Here is an 11,429-nt window from a genome sequence, read left to right as displayed (position 1 = left end):
GCTTCAACTCTTAGCCATTGGTCAAACCCGAGTTTGATGCAAGTCTCATCCGCTCCAATTCCAGAGGACTTTGGCTCAAGAACACAAAAACAGTTAGGCTTATGTTGCCTAATGATTGTCAAAGCAGCTCTAAGAAACCTCTTAGAAGCTGCTCCTTGGCAATTCCATGTTATGATCTTCATGAGAAGCACAACAGGGGCAACAACACACAACAAGCAAATAGAACAAGAAGGCAACCTCAGGTCGCGCCCCCTTTCGGGGTGCCACCACTGCCAGGCTCATCATCACACTCATGCCATGGTTCGTCCTCCATATTAACCTCAATAGGGTCAGGAGGATCACCATGATGCTCAAGAGAACTCCCCTCCAGAATGCCTTGCATAGGGGGGGTTAGTTGATCATTAAATAAAATTGTACTAACCGACGATTTGTCCCGTAAGTTACCTCGCGCCACAGTATGAGTCTCTTCTGCCGCAGCTTGGTTACTCTTTGTATTCTTTCGTGACGTATTTGCATTGGAAGAAGGGGTCACTTGGGTCTGCTTGGAAGGCTGTTTGGATCTGTTGGAGGTGCTCATGTCATTTGCGAGTTGTTTTTCTGTGATCTGTACGTTTGGTCTCTTCCCTTTATCCTTGTTATTATTCCCCTTATTATTAAAAGTAGCTCCATTATCCTCCCCATTTGATTCATTAATTTCCACGTCAATCTGCTCCTCATTTTCTTCTCTTAAAGGCGCAAATCTGGATGCAATACTAATTCCCTGATTTTCAGCTTCTTTTTGCTTCCCTTTCGCATTACTTTTTATTCTAGCAGCATTAGGGAGATTACCGTTGGACTTGCTTGTACCAGGCACATCCTTACCATCCTTGTGGATATTCCTACCATACTGAGCATTATTCGATCGATACTGGCGCTTAGGAGCAATCATCCAGGAGCCAAATCTCTCCACGATCTCCGGGCGAATTACCAAAGATGTATTATTTTCCTTATTTGTTTCTCCGTCAACTTCTCCCGGAGCTCCGCCGCCGTCGTTAGCCGTTTCAGCACCACCCTCCTCCTTGTTTTTTGCCTCGCACTGCTCTGCTTGGTGACCATAGATGCCACAATGGAAACATATTTGGTACAAACCTTCATACTCAATGCGTTTAACCTTTCGGCCTGCTGTATACTTGGAGAGGAGAGGCTTCGCGATATCAACCTCGACACACATACGCGCAAACCTTCCTTTGGATACTATGCTCGTAGACTCGTCCACATATTTTGGCTCCCCAATCTTCCGCCCGAGTCTCATTATGGTCTGATAATCATAGAACTCTACTGACATGTCAGGAAACCGAACCCAAACCAAGACACGCTCAGTTTTATCCGCTTTTGGATCAAAGTATGGCTTCCAATCTTGCACAATCAGATAATGATCCATTACCGTCCATGGGCCACCATACTTAGCGAATTCATAGTCTTCAACACTCCAGAAGCGGACAACGTGGTAAAAGTCATCCAGAGAGATGATCTCCATTCTTGCTTTGGGACGCCATACCGCATGTAATCGCCTAGCCAGGGCTGTATAGCCAACTTTCCTGCCGAACACCTTCACTATCAAAGATTGCCTCCATGGTTTTCTCATACGGATTTTATCCGCTTTAGTTAACGTGATCTCTGGGCATTCGGGGTCCTCGTCCATGTCAACCTCGTCGTCATCAGAGTCAATATCATCCGCTTCGCTGCTTTCTTGCGTCACTCCTGTCACAGTTTCTTTGAAGGAAGGCTTCCTAGATTGACTCTCCGGTGGTGCTTTCGGTTGTTCAGCCGTAGTTTCGCAAGATGTGGTGGTTGTTTGCCCTTCTACACTCTGATGGATTTCCACCCCCTCCATCGCAGCGTTACCGGTGAAGGTCGTCAAAGATTCCCCGTTAATTTTCGTTTTTTTTGTACTTCTTTCCAGGAGATCCTGGTCTTCCGCTGTTCGCACCGCCGCCGTAGAGACTCTACGTTGGCCGTCCGCGGTTGGTATCGCTGAGAGCATTTTTGTTGTACAATTTTTTTTTTTTTGTAGACTCTTGGTTTTGAAATAGAATAAATGCACAGTTTAAAAAAAAAAAAAATAGTTGTCAAAATTAGCCTATAGGCCAATTTTTTACAAGACAGGGTATATTATATTATACAATTATGTACATTTTAGTATACAATTATGTACATTATTTTATATAATTATGTACATTCAAACATTGTAAATTTTTTTAATAGTTAAAAGTTTGTTGTATATTCTGTTATACAATTATGTACATTATTTTATACAATTATGTACATTCGAACATGTGATTTTTTTTTGTGTATTCTTATATACAACTATGTAAATTTCAGTATACAATTATTTACATTTTCAAAACACAATTTTTTTTTAACAAGTTAAAAGCAAACACAGAAAAACGAAATTTTCAAAAAAAAAAAAAAAAGTGCAAAACGACATCGTTTTGCACCAAGGCACACAATGCAATGTACGCGCCTTGGTGCACGATATAAATTGCCTATTGTAACCTAACCATTTTTTTTTTTTTTTGCTTCTCTTAATTTTTATTTTTTTTGTTATTTTGGATTGGCCCAACTCCATGATCTTTTTTTTATTGCTTTGAAAGAGCTGCCTCGATCCCTAAATCTAGAGAAGTCAGGGCTGCCTTCAAAACAATTTTTAAAGAAACATGGAGAAGTCTGCCTACAAAGAGAACAAAAGATCACAAAGGCAAATTCTATAGACTATAACTGTAAATTAATATGGGCAGCTTTATAATATTGCCAACCAATAAATACAAATTGAGAGACCAAATTGTTCAATACAAGATTATAAACATTTACTTTTTTATACAGGGCCACAGGGGTCCAACTTGGTTGATTAAGTATTTTACCAAACATTGATCAAATGTTAACATAATAATAATAATAATAATAATAATAACAATAATAATAATAATAATAATAATAATAAAAACTAGTCAAACAAGCATTTGTTAACCTTATATGGTGTTGTATCAGACATCAATGTAGCTAGCAACAGCTGCCCCTAATAATGTTAATGAACTTCATTCCTCAGAACAAACTCCTAAGCAACATGCAAAACAAAATTCCCTACTAAAGAAGCCTTCATTTCATCTTCCAAAGAAATTCATTTCATATCATGATGCCTTTGGAGCCCAACTAGTAAGAAGGCTACTACAAAGAACATACACTCAAATCTCCGTTCTTAAAGAAACAATCATCAGGCTTTCTAGAAATACAAGTGAAAATTAAAACGAATAATGTTGGGAACTATTACACGAGTATAAATTCAACTTTCGGGAAAAAGAGTCGAGAAATGGAACTCGATTGCACTTTGAGAGTTTGAGGAAAACAAGAAAGACATTGGAATAGTTAGTTAAGCTTTAGAAAGTGGCTGTTTAAAAAAAATAGATAAATAAACAAAGCTTTAGAAAGTGGCTTGTGAAATGTGTGCCTCAAGAGTAGGCACCAATTTGTGTATCCATGCTTTTGGGAATTCATGCAATTACAAATGCATCAAGAGAATTTCATATAGATATAGAATTCAAAAGAAAAATGAAAATAATTTTACCCAAAAAGATAATAGGCAATGACTAAAGAAAACACTTGTTCAAAAGCACAGTTTCATCAATGAATTTTTCATTTCTTTCAATGCAATATGTATCAATTCTGATTCTGAACTAAACAATGACAAAACAGCAATTAAACCATTACATCTATTAGATTTTGAAATAAAAGAAACTTCACAACACAGTAGAGAACAAATCAACAAAGCACATATTGCAACAAATAGTTTTGAGCATGCAAAAGTAAAGAAAAATGCAGTGCATCAGAGAGATTCCCATTGACAAATCATCATCCCATTAAACAGTGCTGATGTCCCTGTCTGTTTATCATCACTTGCACAAATCATTTCAAAAGCCAAATAAACATAAAATAACAATAATAGAAATATAAACCATTTAATCTATCAGATTAGAAACAAAAGAACTTCATGACACAATACAGAACCAATCAACAAAGCACATATTGCAACAAACAATTGTGAGAAAGCAAAAGTAAATAATATGAGTTAGTGTGCATCAGAGAGATTCCCATTGACAAATCATCATTCTTTTAAAGAGTGCTGATGTCCCTGTCTATTTATCATCACTTGCACAAATCATTTCAAAAGTCAAATAAGCATAAATAAAAAAAAATAAAAAATAAAAGGGGCTAATCTTTATAAGCATGAAGTTAATTAGAATAGCTACAGAGATCAGTAGCTCCAAGGCACAGAAAAGCAACTTGCACAGATGAACTCTAATAATTTGTGATTCGTGGGATGCAAACTAAGCAATCGAAACAAATTGCAATAATGCCTTGTAGCCTCAGATTTAGGTTGTTTTCAGAGTGCAATACTCAAAGTATATTTAATAACCATCATAGGCGAATGGCAGATTGAATGCTAGTTAAACCAAGAATAAAATCGAAACATAACGTAATTTGTCATTGTGGCAAAGAAGATACATTTATGATTAACCACAAGTACCACTGCAACAAAAATTACCGAAGAAAAGAAACCGATATACATAAATTGAAAATATCCCACACGATTTTATACCGGAATCGTCCATGCGGAGGCTCAAAAGCATTCATGGAGGCTTCCTGTAAGTGTTTAATAGATAAACTAGGGTTTTCAAATAACTGATGTTCTGTAATGGATCTGTCTTGTTAAATAGACAATATACCGATGGTTATGGTTCGGAGGGTTCGGGAACTAGGGTTTAAGTCGAGGGAGAAGATAATTTCGGGAGTTTACCACTTTACCCCTTAAAATCTTTTTTTTTTTTTTTTTGGAACACCAAGCCAAAACAGGCAATTTATATCGTGCACCAGGGTGCGCATTGCATTGTGCGCCCTGATGCAAAACGACGTCGTTTTACATTATTGTATAAATAAATACACATAATTGTATAAACAAACGCACATAACTGTATAAAAATACACATAATTATATAAATAAATACACATAATGATATAAACAAATACACATAATCACGTCAACTCCCTTTCGCGCCTCTCAAAACGACGTCGTTTTGGGAGGCGCGGGGCGCACAGTGCTGCGCACGCCGTGGTGCAAGGTATAACGACTGGCCAAAACATATCAGTGATTCAAATCCAATTATGTACTTTCAAAACGACATCGTTTTGTTAAGTTGTGTGGGGAGGCGACGCGATTGAGTGTATGTGTATTATGTTATATAAGTATGTACATTATGTTATACAATTATGTATATTCTGGTATACAATTATGTATATTATTTTATACAATTATGTACTTTTTTTTTATACAATTATGTATATTTGAACACGCAATTTTTTTTAACAGTTAAAAGTTTATGTGTATCCTGTTATACAATTATGTACATTCTCATATACAATTATATACATTTTCAAAACTTGAATTTTTTTTAACAAGTTAACAGCAAACACGAAAAAACGAAATTTTCAAAAAAAAAAATAAATAAAGTGCAAAACGACGTCGTTTTGTATCAGGGCGCACAATGCAATGTGCGCCCTGATGCACGATATAAATTGCCATATCACGCCACTCCATACAATTTGACAATGAAATAGACTCTTGGACTAAGTTATGGGTATTCGTAGATTGTCTAGTAAACTTAATGAAAATGTGATTAAAACTCGTCATTATTTCCTTAATATCATGTACAAGAAAATTAAGAGAGTCTCTTGAATTGTTGTATAGAGTTTGAACAATCTATAGGCAGGCGGTTTCCACTTGAATAAAGTAAGCATTTATTTCCTTAATCTAACTCCATGTTTCCCGAATAGCCATAGCTTCCGTTTCATTTGGGTCGAGAACTCCTCTCCATGACACACTCTTTGCTACAATGAACTCTCCATCTACATCTCTACAAACGAAACCAAAGCCAATTTTTCCTGCCTCCTTATTCATAGCCGCATCCACATTCAGTTTAATCCAGCCAGTTTTAGGTTTCTTCCATTTTTCACACTGGGTCTATAAGGTCTCTGAATCTGGTTTGACTCAATTGCATTCCTCCAATCATACAGATAAGCACTAGCATTTTCTATAATGATTGAAGGAAGAATCACAGGATTGTTCCACACTTTTTCATTTCTTGCATACTACAACTTCAATCAAATTACAATAAAGAGACACTGTTAATCCTTCTCCAAAGTAGCAAATGATCTCGTAACCCAATCTGTAAACAGTGTTACAATAGGCACTAGGCGCTAGTTTGGCGGAGCCTGAATGTTGCCTAGGGCACCTAGGAGGGCGAAGTTTAGCAACTTTCAACCAAATAATCATAGCATCATAGCAATATTAAAAATAAAAAATATACCGAGATCTTATGGTCTAATGGTACTTGGGTTGTACTCTCATATTGAAGGGAGTGGGTTTGAGTCTCAAATACTATACTATATTATAATAGAGTTAAAATTTTATTAATTATTGACATTATGAATATGATTATGTAACGGTCGGAGATTTATGATTACATTTAATGACTTCCGCTATAATTGTATCTTATATATATTGAATCTTTTTGTATTGAAATGTAGGTTGAAATAAGAATTTTTGCCATTACACTTTGTCTATTTATTTTACTGTTTTGCTCTTTACATTATACGTATTGTTCATCCAATCCGTTTCACCGAGAGCGCTACAACAGGCTAAAGAAATCAATCACAATACGTTATCAACATGATGATACATCTTTTGTGAACAATATACTTATTTTTTTTTATTAACATTCCTAATTGTTCAAATTGCCTATAATTGCATATTTGTATTTTGAGATTCTGTTGATATGGAATATGTTTTTATGCCATATGTTTTTATATGCGAATACATACGTGTGTTTCATGTGTGTGTGTGTGTAGGGATATATACACATTTTTGAGAAAAATAAAATAAAATATTTTGTATACATTTTCATTATGTATAAAAAAAATTCGAAAATTATTTCGAAATATACAAATGTTTTTCAAATTTTTTTTTTTTATTTTTTTTGTTGTTTGGCTGCCGTTTACAAATGTGGGTGGCGCCTTTATATGTTCATTGGCGTTTATGGCCGGAGCAGCATTGGGTGTTTCGTGGGCTTCGTTCTGGTAGAGGGATGCGTGGTGATGGCAACGACCGCTTCGCTTCACCGGTTGGGTGCAGCGCTGCGCTCTGTCAGTGCGGCTGTTTTGCTCTGGCAGAGGGAGGATCGACTCGCCATTGTTGTCGTCTGCTTCACAGTGTCTTTCGGTGCTCTCTTCGTAGCCGCACCGTAGAGATGGAATTGCCGGCAATATGGTTCGAGAGGAGGTTTTTACCTTTTGTCTTATGAGTGGGGCCCTTTTTGGCCCAGTCCGCTTAAAAATATATTTTTGGCCTGTGTTTCTTAAAATCTTTCCATGTTGGTCCCGAGAGGGTTTGAGAGTGAGTCTTGGAGGGGGGGGGGGGGTGAATAGACTCACTTAGGATTTTGAAAATTCTTCGCAAATAATTAAGTTTACTCAAGGGATGACCTTAACTCTAAGTTCAGAGTTTATGCACAGCGAAAAATTATTTTGAACCATTTTCAGTTCTTTTGTTAAGTTTGAGTTTGAAGATATGCAAAATAAAATGCAGTAGAGTAAAGAGAGAGAGAGAGTTTTTATAGTGATTTGGTTGTCAACTAAGCCTACTCCACTCTTTTTCACAACACGTGAAGGATTGCACTAAAACTCCTTAGTACAATACACCACCAAAGCTTGCTCCTTGAACACGAATCGGGACACAAACTTGAACCCAGGTTTTTCAACTCGTACAGAGTTTATCCCGTTTCTTTCTACTTATCCAAGTAGAGAAAACAAAGGTTGAAGAAATGAGTTTTCTTCTTCTCTAACTTGAAATCATGGCTTCTTGGATCTGGATTTACACATGTTGAAGCATCTCAAGACTTCTTGTAAATCTGGATTTAACTTTGAAGCCATGATTTCAAGTTGGAGTAGAAATTATCTTTAAAATTAGAACAAATTTTGCAAAAAAGATGAAAAAAAAAAAGAACCTTATATTGGATGATGTTAAAAATACTAACCTTTTGCTTCAATTGATTCAAAGATTGTCATTGCTCTTGGTTCCAATCAATGGTTGAAAGCTCCTAATGTAGCTAGAGGAAAGCATTGAACTCCATCAATTTTCGAAAGAAGAAAAACTATAGAGATTTTGCTAGATTTGCAATGGACTCCATTTTTGTAGAGCTGAGAAAGAAGAAGTGAAAGAAGAGAGAGAAAGATGATCTTGAAGTCTTATTTTCGTAGAGGTGAAAAATAACAAGTACAAATCGGTTGTTTTTTTTTTCTTCAAAAAAGTACAAGTGGGTTGAGTATAAAGAGATAGAGTGGTCAAATTATCACTGGTATTTTGGGGGAAAAATTGGAAAACTTTTATTCTTTTCATTGCTTCCTAAAAATCCGTGTAAACGCTAAGAGCATCACAATGTGGACTTTTTTTTTTTTTTTTTTTTTTTTAGAACAGTAAAAAATTTAGTAATTGATTTTTGTTTAATGGAAAACGTGATTTTTTTTTTTTGCAAGATTTTTCTCCATGTTTGTGCAGGAGAGAAGAAAAAAAAGGTGGAATTGCGCATTTGGAGCTCACCCGCTAGGCATCTGACTTCAATCGTTGCTCCCCCCCCCCCCCCCCTTTATTTTTTTAAATGTTAGAATTTTTTTTTCCTTTTCTTTTTCTCTTCCATTTTCTCTCTCCTACATGGACTCCTAAAATATTATGCAAAAACCCAACAGATGAAGATGCTCTAAGTAAGACACATAATTAAGGACTGAAAGAGTAATAATTAATAAATAAACTAAGGGAAAATCGCACTTTTGATCCCTCAATTGTTCCCAGATATGCAATGTAGTCCCTCATTTTCAATTTTTCCAAATTGGTCCCTCAATTGTTTCAACCGTAGCCAATTTAACCCTCTGGTAAGATTTCTCACTAACTTGTTAAAATCATAGACAAATTTGTAATTTCGCAACCCATTCAGATATACCCCCAGCCATCGCTGAAAGAGGGCAAGTCGCCGGCAGAGGAGCTATCGCCACCGTCATCTTCGATTGATTTTTGTCCGCCGGAGGCTGATTATCAAGCTGAAACGCAATGGGAAAAACGAGGTAGCGAACCCAGTCCATCTCGACCTTTTGAGCGATAATCAGACGGACCAAGTGGCGGAATTTGCCTCGACTGCGAAGAAATAGAAATAGGGTTAGAGACCATACATGTTCGATTGAGGTCGCGATTGGACTAGGTAGGTAGAAGTCGAATTGGATTGCCGCACCTTAGGGAGCGAAACGGCCATTGCTGACTGAGTGCCCACCGCCGTTGGCTCCAATTGCAACGAGGAAACCTGGGTTGAATTATTCTGTTCAAGATACTGCCGCATCTCAGGGAGACCATCGCCAATCCCCAATCGCGTAATCACCGGCGTTGGAGCTGTGAAACCAGCGCGACGCAAATCAGCAATGAATCTTTGCACAATCTGTTCAGCCGTTTCACGGGGTTCTGGAGGAGGATCGCCCACCTCCATGGTCGTCTCAACGGTGACGACACGGCGGCGTCTTCACCGAACAAGAAGACTGATGGCTACAACTGATTTTAATCCGTTCTCTGCTGATGTTTGCTCCGGCAGCCACCAAATCCGGCTCCGGCGGATGGAAGTTCTCACTTGTTTCATTATGTGGCTCACCATGCTTCACGGTGACACATGAGCTTTCCGGCTGGGAGACTGCCTTGAATATGTGCCGGAAGTATTGGTTCAGACTTCGCGTATGTCAATTCGGAGGGAGGAGGATGGGGGAGTTTGGGGGTAAATCTGAATGGGTTGTGAAATTACAAATTTGTCCATGATTTTAACACTAGTTAGTGAGAAATCTGACTGGAGGGTTATATTGACTACGGTTGAAACAATTGAGGGACCAATTTGGAAAAATTGACAATGAGGGACTACATTGCGTATTTGGAAACAATTGAAGGACCAAAAGTGCGATTTTCCCATAAACTAATAAAGTATTAAAGATTTGAAAATTTTATTTGAAAGTTGTCATCATTCACCTCATATCGTTTGATCTCTATATTTCTTCCAAACATTCCTTCCTTCCTCTTATATTTCGACAATTCTTCACTTAACATCTTATTTTGCATCTCACTGTCATTAAAGAATAGAGTGTCACCAAAATCAACAACATCACTTACAACTTTATCTAAATGAAGTTGTGGATCCTTGTAATGGTAATAAGGATTTAACAAATATCCATCACGAGGAGTGTGAATCCTATCTTTCATTTTTGCTTCAATAATTTCTATAATTGGTTTGTAGTTCCTTGAGACATCGGACAAAGCATGTTTGATTTCCTCTTTTGTTTTCATAATTTCACCATATACAAAACCCATTGATGGCTTCGTATCACAATCAACAAGCTGAAATACTCTCACCAACACCAACAGTGCAAACACCTTCAAACATTCCGTCACACCTTGCCAAAATCCCATACTCAATATGAATGAGTATGCTACCTTCCCTTTAGCTATCTTAGAAAATTTACATTCAACTCATTCAATGCTGGTAAACATGGCTTTTATTTCAACCTTCTTATGGGCTAAAATTTGTAAAGTAAGGAATGAAGAAGCAAATCTAGTCACACCGGGTCTCACTACCTCTCTCTTCTTTGTGAAAGTTCTCATCAATACCAAAGTCTTGCGATGAGCATAAATAAATATAGTTAAAGACTTTAAAACCTTTGCTTGATCAAGAACTTTCTTGTATGTTGGGGGACTTGCAATGCTTTGAAGCATTAAATTTATAGTGTGAGTGGCACAACAAGTCCAAAAGATTGTTGGTCTCTTCTCTTTCAACAACTTTGAAGCTCCCATGTTGTTTGAGGCATTATCCGTGACAACTTGAACAACATTTTTTACTCTAACTTGTTGAATGTCATGCTCAACAAACTCATAAGTATATTCACTTGTGTGTGAATCAAGTGAACATTCTTTAGAAGAAAGGAAAACGGTGCCTAAACTTGAATTCAGACACAAATTCATTACATTTCTTCTCTTTCTATCGGTCCAAGCATCCGTCATGATTGAGCACCCATTTAGCTTCTACTCATCTTTTTGTGTTTTCAAAGACTCATGAACTTTATCAACTTTCAAAAAGAAAAGATCTTCGTTGACGCGCAACTCGTGGCCCGTCAAGTTCAATATACAGAGCCGAATGATCAGAATTCATCACATCTTTATTATAGACCGTCACTTGAGGAAACATGCTGCACCAGTCTGCCCCGACAACAGCCCAATCCAAACGTTCTTCCTCCCAATGATCAGTACCTTTTCCACGCTCCCA

The 11,429-nt window shown here is 37.2% G+C and overlaps 2 protein-coding genes and 2 long non-coding RNA genes across 4 annotated transcripts; 1 reads left to right on the top strand and 3 right to left on the bottom strand.

The window, feature by feature from the left end:
• Positions 1-238: 238 nt before the first annotated feature.
• LOC109162703 lies at positions 239-1,873 on the bottom strand. The gene has a single exon (XM_019311388.1). It carries the CDS (start codon positions 1,871-1,873, stop codon positions 239-241), a length of 1,635 nt encoding a protein of 544 aa, XP_019166933.1.
• Positions 1,874-2,577: 704 nt separating this feature from the next.
• LOC109162628 lies at positions 2,578-4,758 on the bottom strand. The gene is made up of 2 exons (XR_002051128.1): positions 4,634-4,758; positions 2,578-3,259 (listed from the first exon to the last, which is right to left on the bottom strand). It is a non-coding gene; the product is annotated as an uncharacterized LOC109162628 (long non-coding RNA).
• A 4,619-nt stretch (positions 4,759-9,377) lies between these two features.
• Positions 9,378-9,985, top strand: LOC109162767. Its single transcript, XR_002051150.1, has 2 exons — positions 9,378-9,828; positions 9,890-9,985. It is a non-coding gene; the product is annotated as an uncharacterized LOC109162767 (long non-coding RNA).
• Positions 9,986-10,099: 114 nt separating this feature from the next.
• On the bottom strand, positions 10,100-11,167 carry LOC109162702. The gene is made up of 2 exons (XM_019311386.1): positions 10,826-11,167; positions 10,100-10,618 (listed from the first exon to the last, which is right to left on the bottom strand). The coding sequence occupies exons 1-2, from the start codon at positions 11,165-11,167 to the stop codon at positions 10,100-10,102; spliced, it is 861 nt and encodes a 286-aa protein (XP_019166931.1).
• Positions 11,168-11,429: the final 262 nt, after the last annotated feature.

Source organism: Ipomoea nil, unplaced genomic scaffold, assembly GCF_001879475.1.
Source record: "Ipomoea nil cultivar Tokyo-kokei standard unplaced genomic scaffold, Asagao_1.1 scaffold2957, whole genome shotgun sequence".
NCBI classification, from domain to species: Eukaryota; Viridiplantae; Streptophyta; class Magnoliopsida; order Solanales; family Convolvulaceae; genus Ipomoea; species Ipomoea nil.
The sequence above is the reverse complement of the archived record's forward strand: the minus strand, read 5'-3'. Positions and strand labels throughout refer to the sequence as shown.

Excerpts from the sequence above, each read along its gene's own strand:
- LOC109162703 (XM_019311388.1), bottom strand. The coding sequence starts at position 1,873 with ATGGAGGGGGTGGAAATCCATCAGAGTGTAGAAGGGCAAACAACCACC.
- LOC109162702 (XM_019311386.1), bottom strand. The coding sequence starts at position 11,167 with ATGACGGATGCTTGGACCGATAGAAAGAGAAGAAATGTAATGAATTTG. Across the intron at positions 10,619-10,825 it reads AAGTTCTTGATCAAGCAAAG|ATAGCTAAAGGGAAGGTAGC; the intron begins GTTTTAAAGTCT and ends AAATTTTCTAAG.